The sequence below is a fragment of the Apteryx mantelli genome, chromosome 23 (genome assembly GCF_036417845.1).
Source record: "Apteryx mantelli isolate bAptMan1 chromosome 23, bAptMan1.hap1, whole genome shotgun sequence".
NCBI classification, from domain to species: domain Eukaryota; kingdom Metazoa; phylum Chordata; class Aves; order Apterygiformes; family Apterygidae; genus Apteryx; species Apteryx mantelli.
The window spans coordinates 2,922,756-2,938,866 of record NC_090000.1 but is presented as its reverse complement, the minus strand read 5'-3'; the positions used below and the strand labels follow the sequence as shown (position 1 = coordinate 2,938,866).

Here is a 16,111-nt window from a genome sequence, read left to right as displayed (position 1 = left end):
GGAACTTCAAACACAGACAGAAGAAAAGGTACAAGAGCTAAAGCATTAGTCTTCATTTGCTAACAGAGCTATTAAAAGGGATGAGACTTGAGTAAAATCTCTGGCCATGTTATTTTAGGTTCTGCAATGTTTTATGTGGTTTGCAACTCTTTGAGTCATATGGTCAGTCAATACAGCAAGGATTCTCCAGCTCTAGCTGGGCATGATTAGGGAAACATTTTAAAGCCCCATTTTAAATTGGTGGATTACATTATTCTTCAAGCCAGTTAATTTCTTATCTTCCTGTAACTTCTATCTTCAAACCTGCAGTGAAACTTGGGATATTTCGAAGCCTTCACAAGTCTACATGTAAGCTAATCTAAAAGACTTTGCAATGCTTTCTACCCAGATGCAAGCCAGAGAAATGCAAGTGATTCAAGAGGCTGAAGGACAGGGATTAGGGAATCTTGTGGCATATTTCATCCTATCTCAGAGACACCTGCGGCAAACAGTCATGATGCTACAAGACTGCTACAGGCTCCAGAAGACTGCCTTGAGGTCCCAAATGGAAGGCATAAACCTGGAACAGCTTGTTTTAAAAGTAAAATTCTCTTCATAGTTTGATATAGAGTCTGGAACCCCTCTAGCATTTTGTTAAAAGCTTTAAAGTTTATATACTTCTCTTCAGGGATTGTTTCTGTTTATAGCAATGGGACAGCTAACTCCAGGTTTAAAAAAAAAAAGTGTATAACATACTGTAATCTGCAACATTTGCATTCATGCCAAAAAGAATTGTAAATAACCTGGGATATGGCTTAGGTCCTAGACTAGGGTTCAGACACTTCAGTTCTATTTTTTAAGGTAGATTTATTTAAAATTTCTTTAAGGATCTTAGTCTCCACATTGGTACCTTTTCTTTTTTTTTGGCAAAATATTATTACCTAGCTTCCACTACCTTTGAGGGTATTTTCAAGACCCCCTGACTCTTAAAACTGTCTGTTATCAATGGGCTGCATATAAAGTAAGAAAAAGAGTATGATTGTGATCATGTTCCATATTGTATTTCACATGGCCATTTTATCTTTCAGGACTTATCGACTGATGATGACATGAGGGACATTTTGCATCTCCTGAAAGACAACACAGAGTATATATTTTTAGTGTTGGAATATATACAAGCAGCCCAATTATTACAACTGAGAGAGTCACAGTTTAAGGAAATAGCCAGAAGCCTAAAAGTCTACATCCAGGAGAAGGTGAAACTAAAAATAAATTGCCTAGTGATTTTATTCAGAAAATTTGCATTGCTACTGTTATTGTGTAAAGAACTCTGTTTTTCAAGTATCATCCTTTCCAGAACAATACCCAGGTCTTGTTTTCTTTTTCTTTTCTTTTTTTTTTTTCCTGTGTATGGTCTGTAGTCTGTGGATGAAGCTAACATCACAGCCAATGAACTGAAGAATTTCAGAGAGCAGAAAATAAGAAGGCTGAAGGATCAGCTGAAAGTCCTCCTGGGAAATAAAAGAGCAGAAAAGAATACTTCAAGTAATTTTGACCCGTTTCAGGTTAGAAAACAGCAAATCCCAGGAGTTTCCAAGTTGAATAAGCTGCATGATATGCATGATACATAAGATTAACGATGTAATGCTAACGAGACAATAACTGCAGCTATGTTGTGTGAATTATGTTCTGTACCATGAGATTCATAACAGATATATGAAGACAATGGTTTGAAGGTAGAGATTAGTAAAGTAATATTTTATGTAGTTGGGAAGGCATGTAAAGATTCTCTCTTCCTAAACAAAGCATGTACTGCCTGAGAAATTCACTCTGTGAGGTGATGGCCTGCTGGAGGTCCCTATACTTTGGTTCTTAACATCTTTTCTGCAAACTGAGTAATGCTAGGGAGCAGAAGTTTCTAAAATACAAAGCCTAGCTTTATGTCAGGGTGGTAGTAAAGGGTCACACAGAACTGAACTGTGTTAGCCAAAAGCAAAATACCCATTGTGTTTTTTATAGGCGCTTACTTTCACATCTCCTCACTTTAAATTTGCAGAAGCTGATGAAACAATACAGTGAAACACAAGCCTTCTTAGGAAGGGATTTTCATCCAGATTTGGAAGAGCTGAGAATGAGACTAGAAGAAGGAAAAGAAAGAGACACACAGCAGAACAACAGTCCCCTGTCATCTATCACAGAGTCTTCCTGGACTCCAGGGATACACCATGAGGCAGATGACCAGCTCCTATTGTTCTTGACTGAGAGTAGGTCTGATTAGTCATAGGAAACTCAATTGATCCATCATTCTTTGCTAATGCTGATACATTTCCTGTGGAGGGGCATTAATGCTTTTGAAATGGAACAAACAGGGAAAAGGTGGGGTGGAAAGCAGAATATAGTTACTGTATAGAATGAGGAAGGTTTTAGTGATTCTCTGGAAAAAAAAAAAAAAATGCCAGTCCCTTTCTCCTAACTAAGCATCAGCAGGAGAACACCTTAGCACTCCTAGAAACTAAGCAAGCAAACAGGAAGAGTTTAGGTTAAAAGGGTAGTTTCAGATCAGATGATGATAAATTTTTGACACTCTGAAGTTACAGGCATTATCAACATTCATATGTAAAAATGATTTCTTACATGGATGCTTGCTTTTTCTAGGACATAAATAAAATTAAATGTCTTACCCAGATGATCTTCATGCAGCTGCAGAGCTGAGCTTATTCCTATCCTTAGGGTCAAGAGGTCTCTAGGGATTCTACTTGACACATCAGCAGCTACTCGATAGGTACCAGAATATCCTCCTCTTTGGATTGAAAGGGAGATTTTATTGGGAGCAGATGAATTACATGTGATTAATTCCTTAAGGTTTCCGAGTCTTTCCCAACACCTTCTATATGAAGTAAGCAGCTGTTTATTTTCTCAGCAGCTTGATGAAGTGGGATATAGCACAATCCTAGAATTCATCTAAAGAGAAAGAAATAAACAAAAATAAAATCTGATTTGAAACACTGCTATCTGAAACACAGAGGACAAGGAATTTCTCTATGCAGCAAAAACTGAAATTAAAAAGAGCACATACTGAGTGCATCAGGTAGTCCAGCTGGCCTCTTTGCTCTCATCACTTTGTGAGTAATTCCCAGAGCTTCCTTAACAGCAAACTGGTTGCATGATCCACCAAATATCTGAACCCCAGAGAAAGATTTCCCTGTCTAGCCTACTAGAGAGATTCCAATATACTTCTGTATTTTTAAACTGCTTCTAAAATTAGACATTTAGTCAACAAGACCAACTTTTATTCCTAATAGTTGATTTTTAACTGATGACTTAGCCCAAGTTCTATACAGAAGAGTCACGAGTAGCTTACGGAACAAGAACAGGAAGGGGCACAAGCCTCTCTGGAATTCTTTGCCATCATTAACTAGTGTATACTGGTCTCACAGATATCAAGGTTCTGAAGCAGGCGGGACACCTGATGGCATCCAGAATTATTCTTCTGAATCCACAGTTCACCACACCTCCTCTGTATGGTAAACACCTTAAATCAATTTATTGACTACTGCCCCAAAAATGGATCTGCACAAATTGATCCCATAAGCTTTTTTTGCTCCCAGCTGCTTTATATTGGCCTGTCAACATACTACGAGTCACATACGATCTCTGCATAAGTAACTTGCCTACGTCTGTGAAGAAGCAGTGATGCAGTTCTCATAATAAACCAAGTGTTGTGCTTGGAGCACTTAAATACAGCTAAATGTTGCATTTTTTAGCTGAAAAACTTCCCATTAATTCTGATGAAATAGGGAATTTTACACTTTGATAGACTGTCACTATTTATATTAAAGGCAGATAGTCAATTTCTTTTCATCAATAAAGCATTAGAAACGAACACAACATTGTTTAGGAAAAAGCTGCCTGGAATTGCCAGGAGCATTCTGTAAGCAGTCTAAGCAAGAACTATGGGAATGAGAAATGATTCTTTTTATTGGATATGTCACATAATTGCTTTTACCAGAGTGTGAAACTTGTTTGCTCAAAAAAAGATGGTAAGAGATGACTGTTTCAGAAAGTAATATTTCCATGTGTTTTTACAGGCACTGATAAAACTAAGCACATAAAAACATCTTTGCTTCTTGGTCTTCTGAAAAATGTCAATGATGAGCTCCGAAGTCATGCAGCAGCAGCTGGACTCCTGGAAAGCCATATTCTGGACAAAAGTAAATCTAACCTCTTTTCTGTCTGAGCCCTTGAGTGTAACGCAAAGATTTGTTTCAGCATTGAGGTAGCCATAAACTGTGTTTACTGCAATAAGGTCTTGCCGGACAGACATCTTACAGTTACTCTCCTCTATGGAGTAAGTGCTCTACCAGTGAAGCAGAAAGACGCAGAACATAGACTCATACCCTGGCTTTGCTGCTGATCAAGTATGTCACACAAGTAACCTCACATTTCAAGGCCTTAGTTATCTAAAATTTCCCTAGGAAGAGTGGAGTTCTGGTGGTTGACTCAGGCTATTGAGGACTTCATGACTCATGAAAGAATTCAGAGTGCATCACAATGACCTATTTTTATATTAAATAACGACTTAAGTGTGATAAGGTGGAAAGTGCAGCACATTGTGCATTTGTATTGCAGTGTTCCCCCCTTGGACAAAGTGAAAATAAAAAACAGTAAGTCTAAAGAAATGCTATTTTTTTGCAGAAACAGCAAGTTCTTTTCAGGATACGCTGGATTCCTTGATGACTTGTAACAGAGAACTAACAGTAGTTCATCCTGCAACCCTTTCTGCAAGGGAGTTTGTCATATATCAATATGGCATCTCCATCCTACAATTCCTCAGACTTCACATTGATGTAAGTTCTCAAGATACTGATATTTAGTAATCAGTGCTTCCAAAAGAAAACAGGTCTCAATAAAATTCAGCCTACAGGATGTGAAGAATCTATCAACTATAAGGCAAGATCAAGTAGAGAATGATCAGTCCGGAAACAACAGGAAGTAAGACCCATTTGTTTTCTCTGCAATGGTGTAGAAGGATAGTTTTGAGGTCAAACTTCTGTCCCAGAAGGTCCAAGGTCAGTTATTTTTGCTACAGCATCTTTCTATACATTCTCAGGCACATGAATTCATCCCTGCACAGTTAGTATGGAGATAAATAATATTTCTTTTAGATTTTGGAAGGAGTCTCTCATTGTCTTTGTACAGTTCTTGCATACTATGGCTGTAGTCTAGGTAAACTCTCCAGGACCTTTTACAACTATATGAAATAATAATAAAAATAATGGGGACTAGCAGCCAGAGCTCCAGGGCTGGAGTACATTTTCATTTATTTAATTAGAAAATTGGCAAGATGAACTGCTGTGATATGCTAGGGATTTTTTAAACAGTCTCCATTTTCTTGTGGTATTTGTTGGCTCTGTGTACTCACTGCAAATCAAAGCTGATATTTAAATGAATTTATATCCCATTAATCCCTCTTACTTTGCAGATCTGAAGTGCATTCACATTTTTTACAGAAGCAATTTTTCTTCCCTTTGTAGGCTCCAGAAATTAACCTGTGTGTTGCCTCCAGCATACCTCTCAGTAATGCCACAGGCAATGCCTTCAGAAACTCTTTCTTCTATCAGGTTTGTCAACTTCATATCGAGCCTGCTTACTCAATATTTTCATATCCATTAAGTTCTGGAACTAGGAAGAAAATTGCAAAAGTGTTTCCTATTTTTTAAGTCATGGCATGCTTGATATTTTTCCTAGAAAGCATCAACTCAAATGCTAATGTTATGTTCCAGCTATGTCTGAACATAAGCTTACGGCTAGGATCCTGACTATGAATGTATGTTTAATATGGGGGTCATACCCAGAGCACATAAACTGAATCAATCCAGTCTCTCCCGCCCAAATTCCACCACTCCCATTTCTACCAAATTCTCTACAAGTTGCCTTTATGGAAGTCAGCAGCCTATCAGCATTTCACTTGCTCTGAGTAAATTAGCTAATACTGAGTCATCAGATGCTGTAACTTTACAATTGTGGGATGCTGAGAAAAAAAAAAAGATTCTGTAACACTAAGGTTCATGATGCAGAAAGAACTGTCTAGAAATGTGGAATACAAGAATGCTTTACATTTCACACAAAGGAAGTGAATTGTAAAGTATGTTTCTTCCATGAAGAAACAAGTATCCTATGTGAAGATTTATAATGTTGATTTCTTGCATTGTGCATGGGCCCCAATGGTCTCTGAACTGGATCCAACTTCCATACAAGTTAAGATCAACCATTCCAAGAGTCACAGTGACTGAACTGACTACCACAATGCCCTTGCCTCAGGTCTGGATATTTGTTCTTTCTCAGAAATCAAAGAACAAACTATTTGTTCTAAGAGATTGCCTGGGCTCTGTAGGAAGCTTCCTTTTGCTCCTGGTGCACTGTTTCGCTCATATCACTGCCACTGACTTCAATGAGGACTCCAACCCAGCCTTTCTGAGGGTTTTTTATCAGGTACATCACTATGTTTTAAGTGTAATTACATTACAGCAGTGTTTGGAAAAATTACCATTAAGAGCAGGTTCTTCTTACACTTTTTGTACTGTTTCTAGTAATAGAAAGCAAGAAGGGAGGTGAAATAAGATGGTTAGCTATTGCCTGAACTGCCACTGTAATTACCCAGTGGCTATTCACAGAAAGATTGATATTCAAACATTCAAAGAACATTGTTTCACCCCAGGTGTTACAAGACAGAAAAATCTGACATATCCTGTATTAACCTCTTGTATACTAAGAGCATTGACTTAGAAATACCTGTTTGTTCCACCAACAGCTAAGGAGAGTTGGAAACAGACAGCTATATGCTAACCGCCAGCTGGCCAGTACATGGGAGAATCAAACAGAGAATGCTCTTTCATAATCACAGTCCTGACTCAGAACAATTATACAAGACACAGATTTATTAAGAAATAAGGGACTGCAGCTTTCTTCCTGTAACACCTCTATGTGATGCAACCCTTTCCATCCAGCCTTCAGTATAATACACTCTTGCATTACAGGGGACACGAGTTGTCAACTAATTCTCCCAGAGATATCCCCAGGGCGCAAACACCGATTTTGGCCCCTTGCTGAAAGCTACTCTTTGCAAATGGTGGTTCTCCTCATGAGTGGCAAGGACTACCAGCAAGGCCTAGAAGCCTACACAGCATAAATTTCCATAATGAGATTCTGCTCGTGTTTGGCACCATGTTCTCATCATGATCATCTCCATAACAGCTGCTATTAACAGCACTGTACTAACCACATTATGCAAAGTATTTGTGATCTACATCAAATCCCCATGAGACCAATAAACCTATTTTTTGAGATAAAAGAGGCTTTCAGAAGTGGAAGAACTGTCTTGCTAGCCTACTGTTGTTCAATTCCTTCTCCCCCCCACCTTACTAATATCTCTATTAAGTGGTTAGCTGTAAACAAGTGTGTGACTGCTTTTATGTTTTCAATACAATTTCTGTTTATAGGCACTAAAGGCTTGTCTCAGTGAAATGTTCTCCCTCAGACTTCAGATGTCAGCAGTTCTCCAGGGTGATAAATCCTCTGGAATAAATGAGATGGTGCTGAAGGCAGAACCGTTCTCTGAAGAAGAAATAAACCTCATCTCCCAGCTTTTTGAGGTGAAAGTGAAAAGCCTCACAGAGATGGAAACCTTTGAAGAGGTAATAAGAAAGGTCATGAACCCTAATGTGGTTGAAAGCTCTCCATCCCTATTTTCTTACTTTGTTACAAAATGGCAATTTGAAGCTGCTTATAGATGCCTGCTCCTCCAAATCTTGGCTCAATAAGGTCAGACTCACACAGGATCTGTAAGAGCTCTATACATCATCTAAACTCCTGAGCTTAAAGGTACTTCTATTGGGTTGGAAAGACACAGCATTAGCTTTCTGCAAAGAGGTGCTCATAAGCTGCATAGCCAAACACCTGTTCAGCCATCCCTTGAGTAACCAGATCTAGGATTAACTATCTCACTGCATAATGATGGTAAAACTATCTTGACTCAAACTACAACTGATGCAGAGAAGGGCTGTTTGAACCATCAGAAACAGGTGTATCCTTAAGTATCCTCTTAAAAGTGATATGGATAAGCAGAAGTGCTTCGAGTTGTATGCACATAAGCCACCTCAGCTGGGAAGCTATAACTACTGTTTTAAGTGCAGTGCTAAGAAGCCTTCTGCTTGCTTTAATGTTTCAAGAGCACACATTCTGAATAGAAGCATGCAAGGATTGCACTCTGCTCCCATTTCTTCATCTATAGATACACAGCAAAGTAACTGTGTTTGAATGTAAAACACAAGCAGCTTCTGAAGCTGCTTGTATCTGAAAATTCTCATATCGTGACGAATTATTTGACCTCATGCAAATTGTACTAAATACCATAAAAAGCAATACCATGAAAAATGCATTTAAAGAATCTATAAAGGGCTTGTAAAACTAACACTGACCTGCCTTTCCACTTCTGTGTTTATTGCATGACACATGAAGGAGAACAGGAACCTCGTGCTCCATATGAAACTTGAGGAGCCACTAAGTGACAAGTTGTCTGTGAAGAGAAAAGAATATTTCCTTCATGCCTTAAACAGCCATGAAAAGAACAGCTTTGAACATAGGACATGGTGAGAATGACTTGAGGAGGTATTGCAGACTGTTGTACTAAAGCAGCAACAACTGAATACTTTGGACAGGGGGAGAGTGGGGGGGGGGGGCAGTGATACAAGAGCAAATCATGAGCCCTCTTACACTAAAAAGCTTATCATCATCACCTCTTACATTTAGCAAGATTGTATAAGTGACAGGTAGATTTGTTGCCAGAGTATGTCACAAGATCAAGTGCTTCTCTATAAGCTACCATTACATTCTCAGTAGCAGAAGTAAAGTTGCAGTGAAAAATCACATTCCTGGCTTGGCCTTGTTAGGAGCATAAGGGTATCACTTTAGCAGTGGCTTTTAGTGTCTGATTTTAAGCATTCATTTCCATTTCTTCAGCTTGGAAGAAAGCAGCTGCACTTGCTTCTCCCTTTCAGAACTGGAAGATAAAGTGGATGTATTAACTGAAGAGCTGGTGAACATTGTAGAGAAGGAATACCACTTTTTAAACAGCATAGGCAAAGACGACTTGCTCTTTAACCACCTTGAAAGTATTGGCTTGGAGAGAGACCACTTGGTAAAGGAAATAGAGGTGTTGGAAGAGAAGATAGCACAAGGCAATAAGTTTTAATGATATGCAGAGGAAGAATTGGTGGTGTGGTTTTAATTTGGTCCTCTGCCCTTGTCTTCCAGCTTTACACCAAATAAAATCTTTGTTTTGGTGTTTTATTTGCCTTGTTATAGTATATTTTTCACTATATTCAAGGGTCATTAAGTCAGCAGTGAAAGCAATGCAGATATGCAAGTGACAAGACCTTAGCCTACTTGACTATGATGTCTTTAGAGATACCCGAGTTGTGAAAGGACAATTATTGTTGCAAAAGCTCACCCAACTCCCAGCTTCCAGGAGTGAAAGCAGAAATTTAAAGCCCAACTCATAAGCCTGCTCAGTGTTAAAACATTCTTTTTGAACTTATGTTACTCTACTAAATGCACTGAAGCCTCTGCAGACCTCAGCTGATACTTGTCTTTTGACCTTAAAACAAAGGAGACCATAGAGACAGCTAACAACTGTGGGCCCCAGCTGTATCCACACAATTACAACAGTAACAGGAGAAATCATTTCCACCACCAAATGCAGCATGCCTGGCCTGTACTGTCTTCACTTTTTCCTGAAATCACCATGTGACACCTGCTCTGTGGTAACACCTCTACACAACTGCAAGATCTTAGTCTTTTTATATCATAGGATGCCACAGAAACAATCTTCTTCAAGACTAACTTAGGGTTCCCCACTGTCAAAGACTAGCCCTGCTTTTAAACTTGGAAAGACCAACTTCTCTTCCCTCATCCAAAATTCAAAAGCCAAACCCCCTCTATCACATGAAACATTTAGCATTAACTCATCACTGTAAGCATTACCTGTTTTCTGCTCGCCACAGCCTCTGGTTTAGATAAAAAAACAAGTGGGCAGAAGCAGAGTCAGCCAACATGCTTCCCACCCCCCAGTACAAGAATCCATAAGGGCAAGGGACAAGAGTTTGGAATTGTTTCATGAGTTACTGAACACCCTCACGCTAATGCTGTTACCTCATTATACATTAAATAATCCAGTCACTTCTCAGTGTTGAATATTACAACCTCATGAATTAGGTACACATTCTGTTCTCTCAGAGGTCCTGAGCCAAGCATTCACACCATCACCCCATATATATATTCTTATTTTGATCTTGTCAGGAAAAAAAAAACAGTGATTACAATGAAGTGATTAAGTTGCCCCCATGTAGGCTCTACATCAAGGCTATAAAAATTAGCTGGAAACACTGCTTCTGACTCAGTAATGAAGAAGCCTCCCACCTGACATGTCATTTAAATTAGTTTATTCAACACCCCACAGAATGCAGTATTCATACATTAACAACAGGCTTTAAAATGAAGTCTTTTAAAAAGGAAATGCTGCACAGCCATAGGAAGTATAGGATTTTTACTTATTTTGTAAGAGTGAGCTACTGAATTCTATTAATAACAAGTTTATTTCAAGAAGTCTTGTGCAAAGGTACAGGTGATTCAGGGATGTGGGTTTGTTCTGAAGAAATATGGATCAATTCACTGTGAAGCATGACTGAGATGGTACCTCTTCGCTGAGCTGTGGATTACAGCCCTAGGATTCCTTCTGATCATTCCCATCCACACCATGTTTGAAAGGTAAGTTCAGATATAGTATATGGAGCACCTGTGGCTTAATACAGCAACTACCAATTGTTAGCATTTCACACCTGCTCTGGGATTAGCTAAGGTCTATAATTAGAAGTCTTCCCTATATGGCTTCATTTATACAGGCAGCCCTCAAGTCTTGGAACTGGCTCCTAGCTGTCTGCTTTTACAGACCAGACAATACTTGCCCTTTAGGATTACTTCCTAGGTGGTTTGAATTATTACTTATTTGACAGTGATATTGGGACTATAGCAAGTAGGAACACTTGCAGTAAGTGACAATTGTCACTGTCTACAAACTGTTAGCTTTTTGACAAGCTAGTCTGTTGCTATCAAAACTTGCCTTTGAGCATAATGAAGGAATTTACCAGCAAGAGAGAAGCTAATGATACCACTTCTGCAACCCCTGTGCTCCCAAGTTTATCAGCAGGCAGTTTGGGAGTAGTACATGATACAGTCAGTAGGAGGACATACTCCAAGTCAACAAGGTGAAGCAGTCATGTGGCATCTCTAGCTGTCTGACACCCCATTATCTGCTTAGTATTTACAGCTATAATCCAGGACATAGTTCAGAAGCCCACTACTATTCTAGTGAGTCCTCTTCCTTTCTCCTGACAGGGGAGTCTTCATCAGTCCGGGGTTCTGGACTAGCTAGAAGACAGTCCAAGTGACCCAAGTTACCCAGAACTATAGAAAAGGCTCTTACCAAGGCCCCAAGTACTACTGACAGGCAGGCTAGATATCTTTAGAGAAAAGAGCTCCACCATCCTACAAGGTGATGCATTAGCTTACAGCTGTGGAAAGCTGCACTATATATTCATGCTTCTTCTGTCCATGATACAGTGTTCTTCTGACAGGCAAGTTATAGCTTAAGAGGCAAAAGCCCAGTTGGAGCCACAAGACACTTTCACAGTCACATACCTAAGCCCTCTCAAGTGAGAGCATAGAGGTTATTCTGCTTGTGATGTATAGATGTTTTTCCCCACACACACACTGCAACTAAGTAGTATGCTTCTGCCTTTACTACCTTTGCCAGAAGGAAGCAGACTATCTTTTAAAGTAACTCAGAGGATGTTTTATCTTGACTTGCTTGTGCTCTCACCAAGCAATATGGCTTTTTTAAGGCTCCCTTCAGGGCACTGATAGCAGATCAGACAGCTTTTAAAAAAACATGATTAGATTTATTGATATCTATTTCCTTTTTAACTTACAAATAGTGTCTTACACATGAATTTTCAATCTTATATTAACATAAATAAAACATTAAAATGGTTATGTAATAAAACCCCAAAGTTTCAGATGCACAAGATAAGACATAGGGAGTGGACAGTAAGTGCTTTTTCTCCATGTATGAAATTTTGTAGTGCCAGCCTTCATCCTGTACCATAGTTCAGTGTTTCAACAGCCTGTAACAGGTGCAGCCACAGTTCTACCGCTTGGTATTGATCCAATGGTATCTATCAACACGTGGTCCTGTGAAAGCAGCTGTTGGCCTGTAGACTTTGTAACCCCTGTGCTGGGCATAGTATGAGCCTGTCTGAGGAAGTCCATCAGTCATGTATGTCTTCCTATGAAGATACTGAGACCAGGTCTGTATGGGTGGCTTGCAGTAGTCATTGAACTATACAGCAGTAAATAAGATTGTGTTAAAAGATTTTTGGGGTAGAAGGATAGACTAGTTTGGCCAATTGTTAGCCTGCTGCACTCCATGAATGAACCTATAGGGCAGATGCTAGCTCTTACTGGCAGCTACATGCATTAGCACATGCTTACCTGGTAGACACTGTTAGGGTTGCTGACAGTAGGGATAGCTTTTGGCTCCTTGTTAAAGCTCTCCTCATCTGAAGAGGTGCCAGAATGGTAGTCCAGTGCTGCTCTGTCAACAGCATAGCTGATCTGCTGAGGCAGCTCTCTGTTTTCCTCTCCTTCAAAGTGAGCAATTGTGAAGGGCCGGTTCTTCTCGCCATATCTGGAAGCAACTGTATTTGTATAATGCAGCTCTGCACTGGAAATATGGACATCTGCTACTAGCCAACTGGCACTAATAATGAAGTACACCCTCAGACATTAAGTGTCTAGTAATAGGCTTAGAGAGGATGAAGTTTGTACTAGAGTACTTGACACAGGTTATGTCTTCAATCACAGCCTCACAGCTCACCTGCAACACACTTCAAAAGGATCAACCCATAGTGTCATCTCTTTTGGCAAGCCAAGCTTACTGAAGTCCACATTGCTCTCCACACAAGCTTGCTCCAGTAGCGGATCTCTCATTTGATGTTTGTTTATCCTTATACACCTAGGTAAGAGCACAAGTGCAGGTGGAAGGTAAGACTTGACTGCAATTATGCAAGTTCTGCCCACACACAAGTACATTCAAGTCCAGCAGTTATTTTATCTCAGCATGGCTAGCTGTTGATGCAAGGTCTCACTTACAGCCTTAACCAGCAGTCAGCCTAACAAGAGCTGCTTTATCAACCCAAACAAGGTTTTTACAGTGCAGCAACTCACTGCAGAGGTCATTGTTAGAGAAATAAATGCAGGCATGAGAATTTCCTGATTCAGTTTAAGACTACTTGATTTCCACATTCAAGTAGTCAAACAGATACTCAGGGTATTTTATGCACATTATTTCCTGTTTTCAGTTTTCCACCTCAGCTTCCTAAATGTACCTACACAGGCACCCGTGAAAACTTTTGTAAAACCACTTTCAAAATAGGTGCATCTTTACCCATCAACAGTATTTCTTCCCTCAGGCTGTGGAAATAGGTCAATGGTTCTCTTCAGTTTTTGCTTTGCTACATTTCACATCTAGCTGTTGGTTATTTCCAGTGTAAGGGCTCCAGGCACTGAACACATACTCACTGCATCTTGATTTTTCATGTAAAGTTTCCACTCCTCCCCCTCACCCTTCTATCAGGAGTCTTCTTACCTGAAGGCTTGTCCTCTGGATGGATTGTCCAAGTACCAATGATTCTTATACTTCTCAAACAGGATTGTAGTCAGTTTAGCTGCAAATTTCTCCATTTTATGTTTGCTCAGCTTGTCTTGCTTTTTCACTAGCCTTGTGATGAAGAAGACTGTGGCAGCAATTTCATCTTTCATTTTAAATTAAAGTGCACAAGGTGCTTTAGCTGTTGGATAGTCATCAGTAGAGATGAGACACTACTCTAGAGAGATTTAATAACATTAAAGTACTATCAAGTTTCAAAGACAGATGTTGCAAAACCTTCATAAGCTATGCCAGATAAAGCCTGGATATCCTAGATAGATCTAGGAAGATAGTATGTTGCCAAACAGCTGATGATTTCAGTTCTGAGCAGGAACATCAGTTTAATGCATTGCTGGAAGGCACTCACACTAAGCTACTTAACAGAGTATAGGAACATTTAGAAAATAGTACTCACTACTCATCATTTATCTACTAAACCCAACAATCAGCAGTTCTCATACAAAGTTTTTTTTAATATATACAGTAAAGATCAAAAAACATTACCTTCTCAGACCAGAAGTGATAAAAACCTCAGGTATATTTTACATATAACTTCAAAAAGTCAACAAGACAACAAACTTCCTACTACAGGAGCCTATATGACCCATTTAAAAAATAAACAAACAAAAACACCTCACCTCCTTCCTCACTCTTTCTTTGGAGTAACTTACTTAGGGTTTATATAGAACTGGAAATCAGGTGGCCCTTAGGAAAGCAACAATATTCAGGTGTGCTCCATTAGATTGACCAGCATGCTGGTTTCAAAATTATTTTCTGTCTACTTGGTTTTATCCTAATATCAGCTCCCTTTTTTAAGGTAATTGATTCCGCATTGTATTCTATTGTGTCCATCAGTCTATCTCATAAACATCATTTTAATATTAAGTGAAATATTCACCATGAGAAAAATAGTACTACATTTATTAGTTAATTACTAAAGTTACACTTGACAGCTCCTAGCAGACTTTAAACAACACAGTTACTCTCTTTATGAAGCCCTCACATTTGGTATTCTTTATCTTGAAAATTGTATAACTCTGTATGTATTTATCATAACATCAATTTTGCTAGTGTTCTATATAAATGTTCACATTATTTGTAAAGCTTTATGATATTTTTGAGGCATTCCATACAGAGCGTGAATGGCCCTGTTAAAGTGTTCACAGGAAGGCAGTTTCTCAAATGTGAGTACTTCATTGTTTAAAATTTCAAGCAATAATTACCCAGGACACATACAGAGAAAAGCTGAAGCATTCTGTTTTTTCTTCCCTTTACTGTCTCAGGAAATTGTGCCTCCAGTGCCAGATACCAGGAACTGTCAAGACAAGAGAACAAATTAAGGTAAAAAGAGCTGAGTATTTAAACTGGTTCTTGATTTGATTGTAGATGTTGCAGCTAAGCAATTCATGTGCTTACATTCATTCTTGGATTAGATTGTGATAAAATACATTGGATAAGCAAAATGAAGTATGAGGGCACATCTTTACAGAAGTACATATCTTTACAAAGTGTACCCTACACCACAAATTTCTAGTTATTTCTGTATTTCCTTTCCTCTCCACTCACATAGTCAGGTTCTTGGTCTTTACAGTTTCCTTTTGCACCACAAAATAGACTTAGCAATGCGCTTAGTAGGAACTCTGATTTTAAGGAGTTAGTAATAAATGAGAAAAAAAGATATCTTCTCCTTTCCTTTTCCTCATGTATCTACATACTTCCTTTAACCAATAAGTACCTTTCAATCACCATTCAAAAGAGAGAGAAGTCAAGTCTGAGATAGATTATGAGTCTTCAGAAAAAGTCTTCAATAGCACCAGTGGTTAAGCTTTAATATCCTAGACCACTGCTTTAACCACAACACTATCCCTACCATGTGCTCTGCACTGCACTTGGTAGCTTGTGATGACAAATAAGGATTTTGTTTGTTCCATACACAAACCATGAGTCATTCTTTTCCTTTTGCATACAGTATAAGACAGTGATGGTAGTCTGTTCTGGGTTTTCTGGAAAATGGTGTCTGGCAACAGGAAATCACTGCTATGCATTGCCATGAAGAATGTCCATATGAGGTTTTTTAAGAGTTTGTCATCTCTTTCTATGGAGCTTGTGAGGAATTTTACTTTCCACTGACCCTTTGCATCCTGCACACCAAAATTAGCTCTGGGCAACAGATGAGAATTCATGAATGGGCAAACTGGATTTTCATGCCTGAGGCCTGAATTGCATTTGAGAGATTTAAAATTGCTTTTAAGATGTCAGGCAATTGATGGGTCATTTTCTGGTCTGAATGGATTCCCTTGTAAACCCTGA

At 39.0% G+C, this 16,111-nt stretch overlaps 2 protein-coding genes and 1 long non-coding RNA gene across 4 annotated transcripts; 2 read left to right on the top strand and 1 right to left on the bottom strand.

Moving 5' to 3' along the window:
• Nucleotides 1-2,151: 2,151 nt before the first annotated feature.
• Nucleotides 2,152-4,135, top strand: LOC106495975 (uncharacterized). The gene is made up of 3 exons (XR_001294518.1): nt 2,152-2,243; nt 3,417-3,503; nt 4,068-4,135. It is a non-coding gene; the product is annotated as an uncharacterized lncRNA (long non-coding RNA).
• Nucleotides 4,136-4,704: 569 nt separating this feature from the next.
• LOC136994029 (uncharacterized) lies at nt 4,705-9,297 on the top strand. Its single transcript, XM_067310092.1, has 6 exons — nt 4,705-4,826; nt 5,514-5,600; nt 6,325-6,471; nt 7,479-7,673; nt 8,497-8,627; nt 8,998-9,297. Exons 1-6 carry the CDS (start codon nt 4,713-4,715, stop codon nt 9,227-9,229), a joined length of 906 nt encoding a protein of 301 aa, XP_067166193.1. The 5' UTR covers nt 4,705-4,712; the 3' UTR covers nt 9,230-9,297.
• Nucleotides 9,298-12,188: 2,891 nt separating this feature from the next.
• On the bottom strand, nt 12,189-15,065 carry BTG4 (BTG anti-proliferation factor 4). Of its 2 annotated transcripts, XM_013956542.2 has the most exons (5): nt 15,038-15,065; nt 13,742-13,943; nt 12,971-13,108; nt 12,586-12,781; nt 12,189-12,433 (listed from the first exon to the last, which is right to left on the bottom strand). In XM_013956542.2, exons 2-5 carry the CDS (start codon nt 13,912-13,914, stop codon nt 12,242-12,244), a joined length of 699 nt encoding a protein of 232 aa, XP_013811996.1. In that variant the 5' UTR covers nt 13,915-13,943; nt 15,038-15,065; the 3' UTR covers nt 12,189-12,241. The 2 variants fall into 2 exon arrangements, with proteins under 2 accessions (XP_013811996.1, XP_067166194.1); XM_067310093.1 differs by lacking the exon at nt 15,038-15,065 and having other exon boundaries at nt 13,742-13,985.
• Between the last annotated feature and the right edge of the window lie 1,046 nt (nt 15,066-16,111).